Source organism: Salvelinus sp. IW2-2015, linkage group LG25 (assembly GCF_002910315.2).
Source record: "Salvelinus sp. IW2-2015 linkage group LG25, ASM291031v2, whole genome shotgun sequence".
Lineage (NCBI taxonomy): Eukaryota > Metazoa > Chordata > Actinopteri > Salmoniformes > Salmonidae > Salvelinus > Salvelinus sp. IW2-2015.
Window position 1 is genome coordinate 6186000 of NC_036865.1, and position 22823 is coordinate 6208822.

Here is a 22823-nt window from a genome sequence, read left to right on the forward strand (position 1 = left end):
CACACACACACACACACACACACACACACACACACACACACACACACACACACACACTTTCCAACCCTGTTCCTTGAGAGCTACCGTTCTGTCGATTTTCACTCCAACCCTAATCTACAGCAGCTGAATGCTTCTTGATTAGAGTTGAATCAAGAGTTCATCGCATTGTAAACATTCTTGTTTAATGAGCTAGCTGCTAGTTAACGTTAGCATAACTAGCTAGCTACTTCTGTGCAAATTACGTTTTTGGCTGTTATCTAAAGAAATGCCCTTGGAATGCGTTTATGGTTGAACTTTCTGTAAATTTTCATTCGAAACTGCATGCATAATGGGTGTTTAAGCACCACAAGAGACAGCAGCAAGCAGTTGCTGTAGAGTAGTCTGAGACCGAGAGCACACTACGGTTGTCACTAGTTACCACAGCCAGTCAAAATTGGCTATACCGTAAAAATGAATGAAAACAAAAATGTGCTTTTTGGTCTTAATTTAAAGGTTAGGCATAAGGTTAGCTGTGTGGTTAAGATTAAAATCAGATTTAATAGCCACCAAAAAATATAACTAAACCAAAATATACCAGCGCCTGTCGTTTCCAATTGGAACAGACGAGTCATAGTGGGCAGAGCCAAGCACGAACTAGCGAGATCCTATTGGCGCGATCTGCATATTTGCGTTATGGAACACCTCCTGAAGTGCGCAATAACTCAATTCGCCTTTGCACTTCTAAACAACGTGATTTTTTGAAAGGGCAAAGTCTACAAACAAAATCTACAAAAATAAATATTAAAAAACAGTCCACTCCGTTCATAAACAGTTTTGGGAACAGAAAACTATTGAAATCAAAATGTTTCATTGATGAGAAAATGTGCTGAATGTCGGCCAAAATCAATCTCCTCCAACTGCCAGCCAGTGGGCTTCCTCTTCCTCTACCATATGTTTGGTAGTGAGTGGAAACGCCAAGCGGATGCTTCACATTTATACATCCGGCGAATTATCTGTCTCATTGTTCCATCTGTGGATTAGTCATAATTATTACTTTGTGCTTGTGGTAACTACTGACAACCGCACAGCAGAGCGTATTGTGCTTAACAGTTCAAAGGTTAACTGTGATTAACGCGTTAACTTTGATAGCCCTTACAATAATAATCAATTTTACTTTGTTGTATAGTAAATCTATTGATAAACTGGGTAAATCAAGATGTAGTTTAGGCCTACTTACAATACAGCGAAAAGCATATTCAATGAATGCATGTATTGAGTTACTGAGCTTGTTTTGGCAAATGTCAGTAGAGTGTTTGTCATCTGTAACATATGGAATTGTTTTAAGTTGTTCATACCATGGATTTAGCTATTGATTTTGAATTTTAGGACCCCTTTTGGAATAAAAAAATAGTGATAAAATATTGAATTTGGCCTACAACTATAGCCCATAGAAACACATGGAATAACACATTCCTAAAACGGCAAAGACAGTAAAAAAATTACACATAAGGAATACGATTTAAGTGTCTGTCCTATACCTAGGAGATATAAGAAAGCTCAGGAAATTTGTATTTTTTGGACATATTTAACCCCTTATTTTTGTTGGCACAAAACGACCTTAATTTGTTTGTGTGGGTTACCTTCAGACGAGTCCTGTGAAACGTGTGGGGGTCATAGAGCAAAACAGAGAACCCCATCATGTCCGTGAGAGTCTTCCCTTTCCATAGAGTCAAACCGTTCGGACGCTACAGATGTTTGTGAGAATAGCGATTTTCAGGATGTCTGACAAACACCGCTGTAGCTCTGCCACCTTCCACCGCACATGCTGAAGGCCAACATCCCTAGCTCAAATATACATCTAGCTTAAAATGTATGGATTTTGATTGGTATTTTTATTATAATGTTACTTAGATTGACGCACAGCTGCATCAATAGACTCAAGGATATATATATTTTTTTATATATATTTTTTTTTAAATCGGCCTATAGGTTCATTTGCATAATTTTGTGTCATTAAATTGGTGTCAGAATATAACAAAACCCGTCAGTCAAAAACGAAGTGTTGGATCCGACTGCAATTCTTATTTTGACGAAAATAGTAAAGTACAGTGAGTTTAGAGTTAGAAAGTAGCTTGAGTAACGTCAACTAATGGCTCAGTCTAGTCAGAGCGAGCTGTGAGCAAGCCAGAGCGGAGACTTACTGCTAGGCAACAAGCCAGAGCGGAGACTTACTGCTAGGCAACAAGCCAGAGCAGAGACTTACTGCTAGGCAACAAGCCAGAGCAGAGACTTACTGCTAGGCAACAAGCCAGAGCGGAGACTTACTGCTAGGCAACAAGCCAGAGCGGAGACTTGCTGCTAGGCAACAAGCCAGAGCAGAGACTTGCTGCTAGGCAACAAGCCGGAGCAGAGACTTGCTGCTAGGCAACAAGCCAGAGCGGACACTTGCTGCTAGGCAACTCAGACGCAGGCTGAAGCAGCGGAGCAGAGAGAGAAAGGAGACGCATGCAACAGCTAACAGCTAAGCTAGCGACCCAAAACGTGTCAGCATTTCTCTATTGGTTTTCATATCCACCTTCTTTCGTTGTCCAGAAGCCAAAGGCAAAATCCTAGTCATATTAACCCATCCTAGTTGTTGCATATTTACATTTCCCCTCTTTCTAAGTCAACGGAGATGTTTCTCTTAAACCACTCCATCAGGTGCATCTTTTAGATCAATGTTTTCCCGCAAATTGTACGCCTTCCTTCGTCTGCTTCATTACAGTAGTTGCACGTTCAATAATATGAGACGATCGGCTCGCTATTGTCGCATGTTTTTAAAGCTTTTAATGACACATTTCCATTCCTTGTACCCGTGCTAGGGTGTTAGGTCACGTGACAATCTTGACTGAGGATTCTGCTGTTTGACTCTGGTGCGCACTTTCTAAATCATAAAAATGTTGGCACATTCGTTAACATGTTGTGAATAATGTGTAAATGTCAATTTTGTCTGATAAACCACTCATGAGCATGTCTCTGATATCGGGGAGCGCACAATCAGTGGGGCCAGAGCGCTTTTACGCTTCTTCCAAAAACTTTTCGCTGGAAGTGAGAAAGCTAAAAAAAAAAACGCCTGAGTGAGATATACATCTGACGAAACGGCAAAAAAAAATGATATATATATATATATCACTACACAAGTCAAATTCTTGGGAACATTTTGCTATGCTGCTGTCAAGATTTCATGCAATCTTACAATCTCACCTTTGCTAGAGTAGCTATCAGGAAGGTTAGCCGCCACCGCAGACGGTTTTAGAGCAGGTGGGCACAAGAAAAATAAGAGAATGTTGAGTCAAATTACATAAGTGTCTGTTAGAAGCACACTAAAACCCTACAGTATTACCCCTGGTTAGTACTGTAGCATATGTGTGGGACTAATTGCATTAGTAGGCCAAAATAAATAACTTAAGTGGAAAAAGCCTAATTGGTCAATGATTTATTGCGTACAACAGAAAATGTATACAGTACAGGTGCATACCGTAAAACTTCAATTAATAGCCCAGGCTTTTATTTGCTTCAATCACTAGACACAACAGACAGACTATTTCCTTAATGCACACAGCTTTGTTCATTTGCATAGTTCATTGTTTATGTCCAGCTTTTTAATCAATTCCTTAATTTCCTGCACTAATGTGTTATCATTTACACCCTTTTTTAAATTAAAACAAACTTCCTTGACAGAATTATTATCCTCTGACTGTGCATTTTTCGGCAGATCTCACTTTCACCACTAGATGGCGATCTGCCCATTTCTTGTGGTCTGTATTGAATTTTTGTGCTTGCCAGTTAGCTATCATCCAATAGCTAGCAGTTACTTACTGGCGATAAAAACAGCTGATTGCCATAATTCAGTAATGACTTGGAAAAATTATATAATGTGACACATCAAACATAAAACCTCGTAAACAAGTCACGGTAACCTCGTAAACAATTCATTTAGACAGGGCGTTTATTTAAAACAGGCATTTATATTGCTGAAATGTGTGCTATTGCCCGGCTACTAAAAATAAAGTGGCTATTTGAGACTCAGTGTTTAATTGAAGTTTTACGGTATGTAAACATATTTAATTCTATTTCATTTTAACATGCTCATATTATTGTATAACCCTTGAAAATGTCATGTTGATAGGACTTTCCTATCTTGAGATATTTGAGTTTGTTTATTAATCCGAGTCCACTTGTGTCATTATGGAAAAGGCTCTGCCATTGACCGGTGCATTATCTCCTGTGACCTTTTGACCCAGAATTCGTACACACAAATTGTAATATCTCAGCAATGGTAAGACCTACAGACATGAAACAAAATGCACTGCGCTTCAGAGTTGTATTATGTGGTATGCTCAGTTCAGCAATGTTATTTTACACCCTACCCATGCATAGTACTTTCCTTCAACTAATTTTACTGTTTGGATGAAATTAATTGTTTGTTAACCGATTAATGGGGGTTTGTTAGTCGGCTGCAAAAATGACTGATATTTCATCCCTACTTTAGCTGTAAGCTAGCTAGCAAAGTTAGCTTTCTGTGAATGCTGAATGTTATCTTGCTAGCTAACTAGCGAGCCAACGGTATCAGTCTTTGTGCCGTAGCCTGTATGGACATTGTTTTTCCGAACAGGAAATTAATTTAGGGTTCAACATTTTTGCATTATACAAGTGTGATAAATGATGTGCAGCATGAGTGGGTAGCAAGATGCAGCCTATAGGTTCCTTGAGGAAAGATAGCTTGCAGCAGCTTGACACAACAGGCACAGTGCGCTCGCGCTATAAAGGAGATCTCAGCTGCACCTATAGTCAAGGGCTGTTAGCCGATAGATTATGAAAATGGCTAATATTGGCCCGACCAATTGATGGTAGAATTCTAACACCCACAAAATGTAAATGCACACATAAACACACGTTAAAAAAAATAAAAGGCCATGTAAACACACACCTGCTGATACTTGCGGAGCTCAGCCTTGATGGGCACGGGGATCTTGTAGTTCTCCAACTTCCTGCTGTCCAGCAGCTGTTCCATGAAATGACGCTCTCTGGCCTTCTGGCGAATCAGATCATCCGACATGGTGGGAGGATCCGGGATACCCGCCTACGTTAAAAAATAATAATAAAAGGGCAGACTCAAAACCCTTTTCACACCACTAACCTGAACCAAGCCCAGCTGTACTTTGCTGACCTGGTTTCACATCCACCATAGTTGCTGGAACCTTGCTGGAAATAATGAAAAAATTAAATACCTGAGCGCATTACAATTGTGGTCAGCATAGTGTGATAGTGTGAAAAGGGTGTAAGATATCCAAACAAACATTACCAGGTGCCAACATTTTTTATATGGGAGTCAACTGTGTCTGGGAGGTCATTCGGGTGACATTCAGCCGTCCCGATTCTCCAGTGCATCTGATTCATTACTCCCACTTAATCTCTCTGATTGAAGTCAACCAATGAACCAATGAACACTTAACCGCTGACAGATGTCAATGTCGCCATGAAAAAAAAAAAGCCCAACTTCATTAGAGCACACACACACACATCCTCCAAATGACAATCACATAAAATATTCAGCATAGGAAAATAGTGAGATACTGCCCTCTATTGGGCAAAAGGCAAATAACCATATTTGCACAGTAGGAAGTAACGCCGCAGATCTACTAGCGAGCGTTTGAAATCGACTACACTGCAGTCGGACTGCGCAGAATCACAGATCTACAAATTACCTGGCATCCCAAAAAAGACTAAATAACTACTCCCAAATAACTACTTGCTCAAACAAATCTCCTTAAAACATACTGCCTATGCTGTATTGTTCGGTGTGTGTGTTTACCTCCAGTGGTAGCAGGCGGATGAGGGTAGCGAAGCACTGCGTGGCCATGAAACGGACGCTGTCACTGGGGTCACTCATGCGGCCCAGCACCGGCACCACCAGCAGCACAATGTACGGCACAATGTCCACATCCAACTGCTCCATCACACCTGGGGGGCGGTGGCCAAGGGGTCAAGGACAACCAACCACAAGACACCAACTCCCCTGGTTTCAATATTACACCCATTCTTTCAGTTATGTCAGGTCTTGTGGGGTTTTGGGTTAAATTCATGCTGGGATCACATTTACAAAAAAATGTATGCATGCACTCAATATACTGTTGGATAAAGTGTCTGCTACATGACATGTCATTTTTCTATTTTATATAAAAACCATTGGTTGGTTGCCTATACACGGGAACATGTCTGACTGACACGTATGAAGGATACAGGCCATGGCCTCGATGGCCCCCTCCTGCTTAGTGCCATCCTCGATGCACCCCAGCCAGGGCAGCACACGTTCCAGGAACAGGTGCATGGTCTCCATGGTAGCGATCTTACTGAGCACACCAACGCAGCGCGCCGCCATGTGACGCACGGCCGTGTACGGGTGCTGCAGACAGGTGAACAGGTGGGGCAGGTGCTCCAGCAACTGAAACACAGAGGGGAAGAACTTATCAGACAGACAATACAGTAAATGCGCTATTCTGAGACATTACGCTCCAAAATCAAAGTTTGTCTGACAATAAGACAATACTGTGCAGAAGTCTTCATCGACATGGCCAAGGCTTTTGACTCTCAATCACCGCATTCTTATTGGCAGACTCAACAGCCTTGGTTTCTCAAATGACTACCTCGCCTGGTTCACCAACTACTTCTCAGTAAGAGTTCAGTATGTCAAATCGGAGGGCCTGTTGTCCGGACCTCTGGCAGTCTCTATGGGGGTGCCACAGGGTTAAATTCTCGAGCCGACTCTCTTCTCTGTATACATCAATGATGTCGCTCTTGCTGCTGGTGATTCTCTGATCCACCTCTACGCAGACGACACCATTCTGTATACTTCTGGCCCTTCTTTGGACACTGTGTTAACAAACCTCCAGATGAGCTTCAATGCCATACAACACTCCTTCCGTGGCCTCCAACTGCTCTTAAATGCAAGTGAAACTAAATGCATGCTCTTCAACCGATCGCTGCCCGCACCCGCCCGCCCATCTAGCATCACTACTCTGGACGGTTCTGACTTAGAATATGTGGATAACTACAAATACCTAGGTGTCTGGTTAGACTGTAAAGTCTCCTTCCAGACTCACATTAAGCATCTCCAATCCAAAATTAAATCTAGAATCGGCTTCCTATTTCGCAACAAAGCAACCTTTACTCATGCTGCCAAACATACCCTCGTAAAAATGACTATCCTACCGATCCTTGACTTCGGCGATGTCATTTACAAAATAGCCTCCAACACTCTACTTAGCAAATTGGATGTAGTCTATCACAGTGCCATCCGTTTTGTCACCAAAGCCCCATTTACTACCCACCACTGCGACCTGTGTGCTCTCATTGGCTGGCCCTCGCTTCATATTCGTCGCCAAACCCACTGGCTCCAGGTCATCTATAAGTCTTTGCTAGGTAAAGCCCCGCCTTGTCTCAGCTCACTGGTCACCATAGCGGCACCCACCCGTAGCACGCGCTCCAGAAGGTATATTTCACTGGTCATCCCCAAAGCCAACTCCTCCTTTGGCCAACTTTCCTTACAGTTCTCTGCTGTCAACGACTGGAACGAATTGCAAAAGTCACTGAATCTGGAGACTCATATCTCCCTCACTAACTTTAAGCACCAGCTTTCAGAGCAGCTTACCGATCATTGAACCTGTACACAGCCCATCTGTAAATAGCCCACACAACTACCTCATCCCCATATTGTTATTTATTTTTTTGCTCCTTTGCACCCCAGTATCTCTACTTGCACATCATCTTCTGCACATCTATCACTCCAGGGTTTAATTGCTAAATTGTAATTATTTCGCCACTATGGCCTATTTATTGCCATACCTCCCTAATCTTACTACATTTGCACTAACTGTATATAGATTTTTCTATTGTGTCATTGACTGTACGTTTGTTTATCCCATGTGATGTTTGTGTCGCACAGCTTTGCTTTATCTTGGCCAGGTCGCAGTTGTAAATGAGAACTTGTTCTCAACTGGCCAACCTGGTAGGACAGTTAAAGGTGAAATAAAGGTGAAATAAAAATAAATCAAAAAATACTTATGCAAATGTCATATCTGTTTTTTTATTTAAAAAATTAGCAAACATTTCTAAAAACCTGTTTTTGCTTTGTCATCTGTTATATTTCATCAGTTATAGAATCAGGCCTAACAAAATGTTGAAAGCCAATGGGTCTGAATACTTTCCTGGACCTACACAGCAGATGGCGAGGGATGTGAACTCATCTTGACAGACTACAACTGAGGTGTGAAAACATTGGAGACATTTCTGAGCTTTGAGAAGTCAATCTTTTACTGGAGTTTGGTAGATAGGATGGTGGTGTTTCTACTGGTGAGACTCCTGCATGTTGTCTTACCAGAGGTTTGAGCTCGGGGGCCATGGCTCCAGCCATGACCTCCAGCACCTGCAGAGAGTTGACCAGATCCTGGGCTGCAGCATCCCCCCTCTCCAACTGGAGCTTTGCATCTACAACACCATAGAGCAGAAATGCATCAATATCTCTTCATTGATGACAACACACACAAGAGGTATAGGAAGACGCCCATCTGGAAGTGGACAGTGGGTAGCAAATAGCAATACATCTTGCTCATGTTCATTAGGCACCAAATGGGACTGAAACAGGGAAGGGCTACCTTTACTTGTCCAATAAGAAACGTTTGCTTTCAGTTACGGTGATCCCTAATGAACATGACCCATATGATCTAATGAAGAGTGTAGCATACCGATGCCTTGGTTGTTCTCCACCACGGCCCTCAAAGGTCCCACCACAAACTCCCACAGGTAGGGCAGTGACCTCGTCAGCTCCTGGCCAAAGTGCCTGGCAACCGTCGTCAGAGAGAACTCGGCACCTCTTCTCTGAACGAGAAATGGCTTTTTATTCTGAAAAAATAAACGATAGTCATCAAGAACACAGTCAACACACAGGTAAATGTTTGCTCCCTCTGTCACCCACCTCATCAGTATCTGTGGTGATGGTGCTGCCGGGTGGCAGTTCAGTGGTGGGGGTCTTGGAGGTTTTGGGGGTGGGGCCCCTCTTGCTGGTGATGACAAATGCTGCCCTCTGGTGGCGGTAGAGGGTGATGATGCCCTTGGTCTTATTGACCATGTGGTGCATGCATTCTTTCTCCGACATGCCAGCTAGGGGTGAGAGAGAGAAAGGGTCAACAGAGTGAGTGTCAGAGGGTTCTATGTAATATCTGTTTCTGGCAGCCACAACCTCGTTAATGTTAATCTGGGTCATGTTCATCAGGCTGAAACACGGAGGGACCACAAGATCTTCTCCAGTTTTTGTCTACATTTCACTATGGTGTGCCCTAATGAACATGACCCAGATTAAAAATGTTGTGCATCCCATCCCATACCTTTGGCAGTCTGAGTGGGGGGCACGGGGCAGGCCGAGGAGGGCGTGAGCAGGGGGTCCATGCAGATCGACGAACACAGGTTCTTGACGATCTTGGAATTGGGACATGGCTGCCTAGTAGCACACTGCTGCAGCAGCTTGGCGATGAAGGAGGCGGCGTAACCCTGAACCAGGGTGTTCTCCTCCCGCTTAGCCGCCTCCATCAGCGGACGCACCACTGGGTTCAGCTTGTCTGGTAACGCCTGCAGGTTGGGATGAGAGAAAACAAAAATGAGCGTTTGTTATTGGTCAAGTCCAGATAGTCTGTTTCAGTCCGTTCGGTGCCTAATGAACACAACCCAGATTTAACGCTGTACATTTCAGTTTCCATATGATACCATGTACTTCTCTGGCTAATATTGCTGGTATCAATACTATGCATCTATACTGAAACAAAAATATAAAATACAACAATGTCAAAGATTTTACTGAGATACGAGGAGGAAATCAGAGGATATGAGGAAATCAGTTCAAATCAAATAAAGTCATTAGTCCCTAATCTATGGATTTCACATGACTGGGCAGGGGCGCAGTGAGCCTGGGAGGGCATAGGCCCACCCACTGGGGAGCCAGGCCCACCCACAGGGGGGACAAGGCAATCAGAATTAGTTTTCCCCCACAAAAGGGCTTTATTACAGACAGAAATACTCCTCAGAAACCCCCCACAGACGATCCCGCAGGTGAAGAAGCCGGATGTGGAGGTCCTGGGCTGGCGTGGTTGCACGTGGTCTGCAGTTGAGGCCGGTTGGACGTACTGCCAAATTCTCTAAAATGACGTTGGAGGCAGCTTATGGTAGAGAAATGAATGTGCAATTCTCTGGCAACAGCTGGTGGACATTCCTGCAGTCAGCATGCTAATTGCACGCTCCCTCAAAACTTGAGACATTTGTGGCATTGTGTAGTGTGACAAAACTGGACATTTTAAAGTGGCCTGTGTAATGATCATGCTGTTTAATCAGCTTCCTGATATGCCACACCTGTCAGGTGGATGGATTATCTTGGCAAAGGAGAAATGCTCACTAATAGGGATGTAAACAAATTTGTGCACAACATTTCTGGGATTTTTTATTTCAGCTCATGAAACATGGGGCCAACACCTTACACGTTGCATTTATATTTTTGTCCAGTGTAAATGGATTTTTAAAAATACGGAATAAAATGCAGCAGCAAATAGAGACAATGACCTACTTGGGAATGCCAAATAGGGCTTCAATTAAGAATATTATGCAAAACAATGCTTTGGCTAGAACCGTGAGCAGAGGGAAAATAATACTTACAAAACGGTAAATCTACACTGAGTACCAAACATTAGGAACACTTTCCTAATATAGAGTTGCGCATCCCCCCTTTTGCCCTCAGAACAGCCTCAATTCATCGAGGCATGGACTCGAGGCATTCAACACAAGGTGTTGAAAGGGTTCCACAGGGGTGCTGGCCCATGTTGACTCCAATGCCACCCTCAGTTATGTCAAGTTGGCTGGATGTCCTTTGGGTGGTAGACCATTCTTGATACACACGGGAAACTGTTAAGCGTGAAAAACCCAGCAGCGTTGCAGTTCTTGACATAACCTGGCACCTACTACCATACCCCGTTTACAAGGCACTAAAATATTTTGTCTTGACCATTCACTCTCTGAATGGCACACATCCACAATGTCTCAATTGTCTCAAGGCTTAAAAATCCTTTATCTGGTCTCCTCCTCTTCATCTACACTGATTGAAGTAGATTTAAGTGACATCCATAAGGGATCATAGCTTTCACCTGGTCAGTCCGTCATGGAAAGAACAGGTGTTCCTAATGTTTTGCACACTTAAGTGTATATTTTATGTAGAAATTATTCAAACAAAACAATTTGAATGGACATGGTATCGATATCAGGGAAAGCAAAGTGTCGATAAAGAAACCAAGTGTCCAGTATTAGATGACATATGTGTGGACACACCTACCTGCAGGTTGACCACGGCGCAGGCGGTGAACATGTGGACGCGCAGGTGCAGCTGCTGCCACTCCACACTGGTCTCGCCCACCGTGGACTGGGCCTGCTGGCGCTTGCTGTCCAGTGGATGAAACGGTTTGGACTTCATATCCAGACCCACGGTGGACTCGGCGAAGATGGTGGTCACCTATGTACGGAGGGAAGAGCAGAGGATGTAGAAGGTGATTCGTAACATTCCTGGGTTTGTCATCGTTCAATACAATGGCGTTCAGCCTCCATTAACCCCAATAGGGTCTATAGTTGAATTCCGTCGGAGTTAAGGGAAATGACCCAAAGTCTGATAGGGAATGACAGATTCAGGGCAAATCTCTTCACAAAACAATCATTGCATTACCAATGTTCAACAAAATAGATGAGAACCAGAGGTCGCAATAACACAGAATTCTGAGTTTCTCATGCAGATAAGATAAAACATAACGCTGCGTTCTGTTAACGCAGGCATTTTGTCTGTCGCAGTTCGCGCCAAATCCTTCAGTTCAGTTCGGTTCAGTTGCACTTTCCCACTCAGATGAAAAATCTTGCTCGTCTTCAAACCAATTAAATCCCCCGCGTTCACAAAGGTACCTTTGATCAGCAGACAGTGCTCTGACTGACGTTTACTTTTCTCCGGTAGTTTTAGCAAGTTAAAATGCAAACATTTTTAGCCGATGGCCATGTATCGTCTATGCAAAAGGTACCGCGCTCTTTCATGGTTAAGTCAATTTACTTATGCGTGGCTGCTAACCAAATGGCGCAGCACTTCGGTCGTCCTCTGAGGAAAACTAAGCTATTTCCTACCAAATGTTTGGCATTCATTTATTTTGTGTAATGAAAAACTATAGTTGCACACCCCTGATAACTCTACTGAAGCGACAACAAAAAAAACACCTGTCTTTCGAATTTCAATGCAGGTGAAATGGTTTGAAACATACGATGGTCTACGTTTTGAAAATGAAGGTTTCTGAAACCTAATGCGACCCCTGGAGAACATGGATTCAATATTTAAACATAAATGTAATGACTTCAGACAGCTCAAAATGTCTTCTGCTAAAAGCTGCATTTAATCTGTGTTGAACATGTAGGTTATGAATCTATGAAGACTTAACCAATGTGGCAAAAACATGGGAGTAGTACACTTAGTATAAGCAGCCACCTTCTCCTAAAGCCAATTGTGCGCCGCCCTACGGGACTCCCAATCACGGCGGGTTGTGATTCAGCCTGGATTCGAACCAGGGACTGTAAAGTCGCCTCTTGCACCGAGATGCAAGAGGCACTGCGCCACTCGGGAGCATAGGACCAGAGACGGTCAATATTAGTACACGACCATCAGTCTCTCTAACACGGCGTCATCACACCCCTGTGTCTCCGTGGCAGATGGGCACAGGGCCATGGCCTTCTTCCCAGACAAGCCAACACACCACAGAGACAGCACAAAGCACAATAGTAACCTAACGTTGCTAAATGAGCACATAAGATGTTGTTTTTTTTATCAAACATGTTGAATATTATAAGTTATTATAGTAACTTGATCCCCACTGAGCTTAGACTGAAACATGGAGATGGAAGGTGGCCAGGAGGTGGCCCAAAGGTTAGAGGCCGACCTGTAGCCGGAGGGTTCGATGACTCAAATCCCGGAACGGGCAATAAAGAAATGCGGTCTGAACTGGCAAGAGCCAAAAATGTCTGTTCTGACAAATAGACAATAGAAATCCACAATGTCATTGAAACACTGGATTTGGCTGCCATTTTATCTTTTAGGGATGTAACACAGATACAGTGTGAGTGTCGTCCTCACCAGTTCGTTGGCCTGGTCGATAGTGAACACGCTGCAGTTGAGGCGGTCGCGCACGTCGATCTGAGCGTCGGCCAGCAGGGCGATGAGCTGCTTACACTCGTTCTGCATGCGTGTGAAGGGAATGGCGATCTCATCGTAGTACAGCTGCTCTGACAGGATGGCTAACAGGCGAGGCTGGACCATGGCTGACACCACCTGAGTCAAGAGAGGGCGGGGGGCAAGGCGGACAAGGTTTCATTTGACATTGGCTGGGATTCAATGAAACTACAGTTTGCTGGCATCGTGTTGGCTATCTACGTTACACCCTTGACGTCGGCTCAAGCTGAAATTAAAGGTAAAAATCGCTCTGCACAGGTAGTTTGTGTTTGTTTGAATCCCGGCCATAAAAGCAGTTCTAAAATAAATCCTGATAGAATTGTGGTGAACAACTCCTATTCAGACAGCACCAAACAAAACAATCTGACGAACGAAAAAGAGACTCGGGCCCTACCTTCTGCACGGCGGCCCACTCACAGAGGACCAGTGCCACAACGATGCGCTGCAGGGCAGACTTGGAGTTGAGGTGGAAGAGGAGCAGCTGGCCCAGCGACTCAGCCGGCCGGATGTCCTGGGAGGATGAATTGAGCTGCGGGTCGCAAATACACCGACACAGGGCCCCCAACAGCCTGAAGTAGAGAAATAAAATGATTTTAGACATTCATCACTTATGCAAATGTTGTAACTGGATTCGTCGCAATTCCACCACAGTGTTCGTTTTTTCCTCGCCTTCTTTTGTCGTCAAGAGAACACAAGTTTTAGTTTGCATACTGGTTAGTTCAATGAGGAAAACAATAAGCTGGGGTGTGCGAAACGTTTGCGTCACGGCCGCTGCTAAATCAAATGAAATTGTATTGGTCACATACACATGGTTAGCAGATGTTACTGAGAGTGTAGCGACATGCTTATGCTTCTAGATCTGACAGTGCAGCAGTATCTAACAATTCCACAACAACTACCTAATACACACAAATCTAAGTAAAGGAATAAGAATATATAAATATATGGATGAGCAGTGACAGAGCGGCTAAGATGCAATAGATAGTGTAGTATATACATGAGATAAGAATGTTTACATATCTCGCATTACTTTAAGTGACTAGTGTTCCATTTATTAAAGTGGCCAATGATATCAAGTCTGTAGGTAGGCAGCCGCCTATGTGCTAATGATGGCTGTTTAACAATCTGATGGCCTTGAGATAGAAGCTGTTCTTCAATCTCTGTCCCAGCTTTGATGCACCTGTACTGACATCATCTTCTGGATGGAAGTGGGGTGAACAGGCAGTGGCTCGGGTGGTTATTGTCCGTTTTGGCCTTCTTGTGACATCGGGTGTGTAGGTGTCCTGGAGGGCAGGTAGTTTGCCCCCAGTGATGCGTTGTGCAGACCGCACCACCTTCTGCAGAGCCTTGCAGTTGAGGGCGGTGCAGTTGCCGTACCAGGCTGTGATATAGCCCGACATGATGCTCTCGATTGTGCGCCTGTAAAAGTTAGTGAGGGTTTTTGGTGACTAGTCACATTTTTTGAACCTCCTAAGGTAGAAGAGGCACTGTTGGACCATTTCAGTTTGTCGGTGATACATACACGGAGGAACTTAAAACTTTCCACCTTTTCCACTGCAGTCCCATCGATGTAGATAGGGGGGGGGGGTTCACCCTCTGCTGTTTCCTGAAGTCCACGATCATCTCTGATGTTTTGTTGACGTTGAGTGAAAGGTTATTGTCCTGACACCACACTCCGAGGGCCCTCACCTCCCTGTAGGAGGTCTCGTCGTTGTTGGTAATCAAGCCTACCACTGTTGTGTCGTCTGCAAACTTGATGATTGAGTTAGAGGCGTGCATGGCCACGCAGTCATGGGTGAACAGGGAGTACAGGAGAGGGCTCAGAACACACCCTTCTGGGGCCCCAGTGTTGAGGATCAGCGGAGTGCAGATGTTTCCTACCTTCACCACCTGGGGGGGGGGGCGGCCCTTCAGTAAGTCCAGGACCCAGTGGCACAGGGCGGGGTCAACACCCAGCGACTCAAGTTTAATGATGAATTTGGAGGGTACTATGGTGTTGAATGCTGAGCTGTAGTCAATGAACAGCATTCTCACATAGGTATTCCTCTTGTCCAGATGGGATAGGGTAGTGTGCAGTGTGATGGCGATTGCATTGTCTGTGGATCTATTGGGGCGGTAAGCAAATTGAAGTGGGTCTAGGGTGACAGGTAGGGTGGAGGTGATATGATCCTTGACTAGTCTCTCAAAGCACTTCAGGATGACAGGAGTGCTACGGGGCATTAGTAATTTAGTTCAGTTACCTTGGCTTTCTTGGGGAACAGGAACAATGGTGGCCATCTTGAAGCATATGGGGACAGTAGACTGGGATAGATTGATTGAATATGTCCGTAAACACACCAGCCAGCTGGTCTGCGCATACTCTGAGGACGCGGCTAGGGATGCCGTCTTGGCCAGCAGCCTTGCGAGGGTTAACCCATTTAAAATGTTTTACTCATGTCGGCCACGGAGAAGGTGCCCAAAGTTTTTGGTAGCGGTTCGCGTCGGGGGCACTGTACTGTCCTCAAAGCGTGCAAAGAAGTTGATTAATTTGTCTGGATGCAAGACGATGGTTTTCTTTTTGTAATCCGTGATTGTCTGTAGACCCCGTCACATACAATTGGTGTTTGAGCCGTTGAATTGCGACTCCACTTTGCCTCTATATTGACACTTTGCTTGTTTGATTGCCTTACGGAGGGAATAACTACACTGTTTGTATTCGGCCATATTCCCAGTTGCCTTGCCATGATAAAATGCGGTGGTACGTGCTTTCAGTTTTGTGCGAATGCTGCCATCAATCCACGGTTTCTGGTTAGGGAAGGTTTTAATATTCCCAGTGGGTACAACATCTCCTATACACTTCCTTATAAACTCGCTCACCGAGTCAGTGTTGTTATCTGAGGCTACCTGGAACATATCCCAGTCCACGTGATCGAAGCAATCTTGAAACGTGGAATCCGATAGGTCTATCCGACACTGGTCCGATCAAAGCACGGGCGCTTTTCGTTTTAGTTTCTGCCTATAGGAGGGGAGCAACAAGATGTCATGGTCATGGTCAGATTTGCCAAAAGGAGGGCGGGCGAGGGCCTTGTATGCATCGCGGAAGTTGGAGTAGCAATGGTTGAGCGTGTTACTCGCTTGTGTACTGCAATAGATATGCTGACAGCTAATTTGAGAACAAGGCTACCTAAATTATTTGTTAAAATCCCCAGCTACGCAGAGCCTGGGTTTGCGCCCAGGCTCTGTCGCAGCCGGCCGCGACTGGGAGGTCCGTGGGGCGACGCACAATTGGCATAGCGTCGTCCGGGTTAAGGAGGGTTTGGCCGGTAGGGATATCCTTGTCTCATCGCGCTCCAGCGACTCCTGTGACGGTGCGGCTGGCTTCCGGGTTGGAGGCGCGCTGTGTTAAGAAGCAGTGCGGCTTGGTTGGGTTGTGCTTTCGGAGGACGCATGGCTTTCGACCTTCGTCTCTCCCGAGCCCGTACGGGAGTTGTAGCGATGAGACAAGATAGTAATTACTAGCGATTGGATACCACGAAAATTGGGGAGAAAATGGGATAAAATAAATAAATAATAAATTTAAAAATCCCCAGCTACAATATATGCAGCCTCAGGATATGGTTTCCAGTTGCATAAAGTCCAGTGAAGTTCCTTGATGACCGTCTTGGTATCCGCTTGCAGGGGGATATACACGGCTGTGACAATAACGGAGGAGAGTTCTCTTGGGAGATAATACAGTCGCTATTTGATTGAGGAATTCTAGGTCAAGTGAACAAAAGGACTTGAGTTCCTGTATGTTGTTACAGTTACACCATGAGTCATTAATCATCGCTCTTCTTACCGGAGAGATGGTTATTCCGGTCGGCGCGATGCACTGAAAATCCAGTTAGCTGTACTGACTCTGACAGCATGTCCCAAGCTAGCCATGTTTCCGTGAAACAGAGTATGTTACAATCCCGGATATCTCTTTGGAAAGCAACTCTTACCCTAATTTCGTCAACTTTGTTTAACTAGGGACCGGACAATAGCGAGTAATATACTCAGAAGCAGTGGGTGGTGTGTGCGCATCCGAAGCCTCACTAGAAGACTGCTCCGGCACCCTCTCCTCCGGCTGCGTTGTTTTGAGTCGGCCTCTGGAATCAGTTCGGATGCCCTGGGAGGTGCAGACAAAGGATCCGCTTTGGGAAAGTCATATTCCTGCTCGTAGTGCTGGTTGAGCTGGTAAATTGATGTCTCTCTGATATCCAATAGTTCTTCCCGGCTATATGTAATAACACTTACGGTTCTCTGGGCTAACTATGTAAGATATACCGAAGCTGCCATCTCTTCGGCGCCATCTTTCATCAGCCACCACTCCCCCAAAAATATGATTTTTGAATAGTTTTCATGATAGTAATGTTTGAGTCACTCATGGCATAAGACCACGGCATAAACCATGGCAAAATGTGTAAAATTGCTTTAAAAACAGCAAAAGTTTGTCTCTGCGTCCACTATCAGTCAACATACAGTGCATTCGCGAAGTACTCCGACCCCTTGACTTTTTCCACATTGTTACGTTACAGCCATATTCAAAAATTGATTAAATAGGCCCCCCCCCCCCTCAATCCACACACAATACCCCATAATGACACAGCAAAAACAGGTATAGAAATTAATAGACATTTTAAACTGAAATATCACATTTACATTTGATAAGTATAAGTATTCAGACCCTTAACTCAGTACTTTGTTGAAACACCTTTGGCAGCGATTACTGCCTTGAGTCTTGGGTATGACCCTACAAGCTTGGCACACCTGTATTTGGAGAGTTTCTCCCTTCTCTGCCAGGTTGGATGGGGAGCATTGCTGCACAGCTATTTTCAGGTCTCTCCACAGAAGTTCGATAGGGTTCAAGTCCGGGCCACTCAAGGACATTCAGAGACTTGTCCCAAAGCCACTCCAGCGTTGTCTTGGCTGTGTGCTTAGGGTTGTTGTCCTGTAGGAAGGTGAACCGTCACCTCAGTCTGAGGTCCTTAGCACTCTGGAGCAGGTTTTCATCAAGAATCTCTCTGTACTTTGCTCCATTCATCTTTCCCCTCGATCCTGATTAGTCTCCCAGTCCCTTCCGCTGAAAAACATCCCCACAGCATGATGCTACCACCACCATGCTTCACCGTAGGGATGGTGCCAGGTTTCCTCCAGACGTGACGCTTGGCATTCAGGCCAAAGAGTTCAATCTTGGTTTCATCAGACCAGAGAATCTTGTATCTTATGGTCAGAGTCCTTTAGGTGCCTTTTGGCAAACTCCAAGGGGGCTGTTATGTGCCTTTTACTGAGGAGTAGCTTCCATCTCTAACATAAAGGCCTGATTGGTGGAGTGCTGCAGAGATGGTTGTCCTTCTGGAAGGTTCTCCCATCTCCACAGAGGAACTCTGGAGCTCTGTCAGAGTGACCATCGGGTTCTTGGTCACCTCCCTGACCAAGGCCCTTCTCCCCAGATTGCTCAGTTTGGCTGGGCGGCAAGCACTAGGAAGAGTCTTGGTGGTTCCAAACTTCTTTCAAGAGTGATGAAGGCCGCCTCCCGAGTGGAGCAGTGGGTTCAAACCCAGGCTGTGTCACAACTGGCCGTGACCGGGAGTTCCATAGGGCAGCGCACAATTGGCCCAGCATCGTCCGGGTTAGGGGAGGCTTTACTTGACTCATCGCGCTCTAGTGACTCCTTGTGGCTGTCCGGGCGCCTGCAGGCTGACTTCGGTCATCAGTTGAACAGTGTTTCCTCCGACACATTGGTGCACCTGGCTTCCGGGATAAGCGGTTAAGCGGGCAGGTGTTAAGAAGCGCGGTTTGGAATGACTTGACCTTTCCCTCTCTCTCGAGCATATTGGGGAGTTGCAGCGATGAGACAAGATCGACAATGGGGAGAAAAAGGGCTTAAAATACACAAAAAATAAAATGAGGCCACTGTGTTCTTGGGGACCTTCAATGCTGAAGACATTTTTGGTACCCTTCCCCAGATCTGTGCCTCGACACGGATCTCTACGGACAATGCCTTCGACCTCATGGCTTGGTTTTTGCTCTGACATGCACTGTCAACTGTGGGACCTTATATAGACTGGTGTGTGCCTTTCCAAATCATGTCCAATCAATTGAATTTACCACAGGTGAACTCCAATCAAATTGTAGAAACATCTCAAGGATGATCAATGGAAACAAATGTGCGAAAATGTATAAAAACCTGTTTTCACTTAGTCATTATGGGGTATTGTGTGTAGATTGATGAGGGAGAAAAACGTTTATCCATTTTAGAATAAGGATGTGTAACGTAACAAAATGTGGAAAAAGTCAAGGGGTCTGAATACTTTCCGAATGCACTGTATACCAGGACGGCCAGGCACTAAGAGGCCTGGAGACAAAACGATGTCAGATGACCGAGTTGCTTTTGCACCAAGTAATGAACAGGCCAACCCGGAGTAGCAGCTGGCTGCAGATACCATAAAGTGCTGCATTCAGTTCTTAATCTTAAGTCTCTCAGGATCCAACCGCTGCCTACTGTCCCAAATCTACCATTTAGTGATTTTTCTTAAATCTCTCTAGGGATAAAAATTAGATTGAGGAATAGAAACAGAGACTAACTTAGCGGCCATGAGTCGAGCCCGTGTCACCACATAGTCCCGCGTCACTGGGTCCTCGGTCACGGTTTCTGCCCCGGCGATGTACTCCTGAACAGTCTCCTTCACTTGAATCAAGGCTCCCTGGCGAGGCTTCCCACCAGCCTTCTCCTGTCAAATGATATTAGAGAACATCTGCATCAGAACCCTGGGTCGAGTTCAGTAGGCCTGAAATGTTTATTTTTTGCCCAAAACGGACTACCATCTGAGGTTGTCCAATAAGAACAGTCACTTTTGTTTTCCGTTGCAAAAAGTGTCTACAGTGTGCCCTTATGAATAGCGCCCTAGACTATTGCATCATACGAGGCAATATACAATCAGTGGCCAGTTTATTAGGTACACCATCTAGTACCGGGTCGTTGCCCCCCCCCCTTGCCTCCAGAACAACCTGAATTATTTGGGGCATGGAAACATTGCTCAATTGGTATCAAGGGACCTCACGTGTGCCAGGAAACATTCCCCACACCATTACACCACCAGCCTGTAACGTTGACACCAGGCAGGATGTGGCCATGGACTCATGCTGCTTACGCCAAATCCTGTGTCATCAGCATGACAACAGGAACCAGGATTCGTCTGACCAGGCAATGTTTTCCACTCCTCAATTGTTCAGTGTTGGTGATCGCGTGCCCATTATTGGTTTTAGCCGATAGGAGTGGAATCTGGTGTGGGCGCCTGTTGCAATATCCCATCCGTGACAAGGACAGACGAGTTATGCGTTCCGATATGCCGTTCTGCACAACGCTGTTGTACTACACCGTTATTTGTCTGTTTGTGGCCCGCCTGTTAGCTTGCACGATTTTTGCCATTCTCCTTTGACATCTCATCAACGAGCTGTTTTCGCCCACATGACTGCAGCTGACTGGATGTTTTGTTTGTCGCCCCATTATCTGTAAACCCGAGACAATGTCTTGCGTGAAAAGCCCCGGAGGCCGGCCGTTTGAGATACTGGAACCGGCGCGCCTGGCACCAACGATCATACCACGCTCAAAGTCACTTAGGTCACTAGTTTTGCCCATTCTAAAGTTCAATCGAACAGTAATTCAATGCCTTGATGCCTGTGCTTGCTTTATATAGCAATCCACGGCCATGTGACTCTCTGTCTGTAGGAGCGAACCACTTTTGTTAACGGGGTGGTGTACCTAATAAACTGGCCACTGAGTGTAAGGGAGCACTCTAATTTTGGAATAAGAGCACAATTGAGAATACAATCTGTAGCGGATGTAACGATCAGTCCTAACGGAGTAACCATCCTCTCACCTTGCAGCGAGACTTGACTTCCAGCAGTATGTTGATGTCTATGGGGATATGAGAGGCTTGCATCATCAGACAGAGCCAGGCGCCCATCCAGGGACAGCTGGCTGCTACTACGTACTGCTGAGGGGCCTGGCGCAGCAGCTCTGTCCACACCTACAAGAAGACAAAACTTGTTAAAAACAGCAGCCAGGATTTACGGTTGCAAAATTTCTGGAACTTAATTTAAATTCCCTGGTTTTCCCCAAATCCCAGAATCAGGAGGGAATAAGCAGGAAAATTTGAATCAATCAACCAGGACTTCTGGAAAACCTGAAAAATTACAGGAATGTAGCATTCCTGACGTTAGCCATGTTTCCATTAACTTGTCCAGTGATTTTTTTTGTTGACATTTAGAAAGTGTGTATCAAAAACAGATGCAACAATTGCCTGCTAGGGTGCGTTTCCATTTGACAAGCATGTCGATAAGAACAGCTGGACGTAATGACGTCACAAAAAATTAAATAAACATCTGCAAAAACCGAGTGTCATTTTTTGTTTTTAAGTGGTTGAAGTGTTTCCATTCCGCATTTAGGCAAATTGCGCATGAATAAATTGACGACAGCATGTATGCCCTCCCACCTCCCATCTGTTTCATGCCTCAGGTATCCTGTGAAAGCCAGCATGGGTAGAATGCAATAATTTAGTAATATTTGCCATATTCCAATAATGCTCATGTGCCAACATATTGCCACGGTCTATGCCATGGTGAAACTTGCACTCCTGTACATCTGAAATCATTTATTTTAGCAGGTAAGTTGACTGAGAACACATTCTCATTTACAGCAACGACCTGAGGAATAGTATCAGGGGAGAGGAAGGGGGATGAATGAGCCAATTGGAACCTGGGGATGATTAGGTGGCTATGATGGAGTGAGGGCCAGATTGGGAATTTAGCCAGGACACCAGGTTTAACACCCCTACTCTTACGATAAGTACCATTGTATCTTTAGTGACCACAGAGAGTCAGGACACCTGTTTAACGGCCCATCCAAAAGTACCTTACACAGGGCAATGTCCCCAATCACTGCCCTGGGACATTGGAAGACATATATTTATTTATTAGTACCTGTCAAAACTTTGGACACACCTACTCATTCAAGGCTTTTCTGGGCAGGTAGCCTAGTGGTTAGCACGTTGGGCCAGTGACCGGAAGGTTGCTGTATCGTAACCCCGAGCTTACAAGGTAAAAATCTGTCGTTCAGCCACAGAGCAAGGCAGTTAACCCACTGTTCCTGAAGACGTGGATGTCGATTAAGGCAGATCCCTGCACCCCTGATTCAGAGGGGTTAAGTTAAATTCCCTTTGTTTATTTTGACTATTTTCTACAATGTAGAATAATAGTGAACACATCAAAACTATGAAATAAAACATATGGAATCATGTCGTGTTAAAAAAAGTATTAAATAAATCAAAATCTATTTTATATTTGACATTCTACAAAGTAGCCACCCTTTGCCTTGACAGCTTTGCACACTTGGCATTCTCTCAACCAGCTTCATCAGGTAGTCACCTGGAATGCAGTTCAATTAACAGGTGTGCCTCGTTAAGTTAATTGGTGGAATTTCTTTCCTTCTTAATGCGTTTGACCCAATCAGTTG

The 22823-nt window shown here is 44.9% G+C and overlaps 1 protein-coding gene across 1 annotated transcript in view; it reads right to left on the bottom strand.

The window, feature by feature from the left end:
- Window positions 1–22823, bottom strand: part of LOC111951808 (TATA-binding protein-associated factor 172) — a 64059-nt gene that overhangs the window by 13740 nt on the left and 27496 nt on the right. The window contains exons 16-27 of the mRNA XM_023970044.2: window positions 21190–21339; window positions 19895–20040; window positions 13701–13875; window positions 13211–13405; window positions 11387–11563; window positions 9402–9642; window positions 8993–9177; window positions 8763–8919; window positions 8396–8505; window positions 6262–6463; window positions 5834–5982; window positions 4949–5101 (exon numbers count right to left, since the gene is read on the bottom strand). Of these exons, the coding sequence (XP_023825812.1) occupies window positions 4949–5101; window positions 5834–5982; window positions 6262–6463; window positions 8396–8505; window positions 8763–8919; window positions 8993–9177; window positions 9402–9642; window positions 11387–11563; window positions 13211–13405; window positions 13701–13875; window positions 19895–20040; window positions 21190–21339 (2040 nt within the window). The remainder of the gene's footprint in view (window positions 1–4948; window positions 5102–5833; window positions 5983–6261; window positions 6464–8395; window positions 8506–8762; window positions 8920–8992; window positions 9178–9401; window positions 9643–11386; window positions 11564–13210; window positions 13406–13700; window positions 13876–19894; window positions 20041–21189; window positions 21340–22823) is intronic.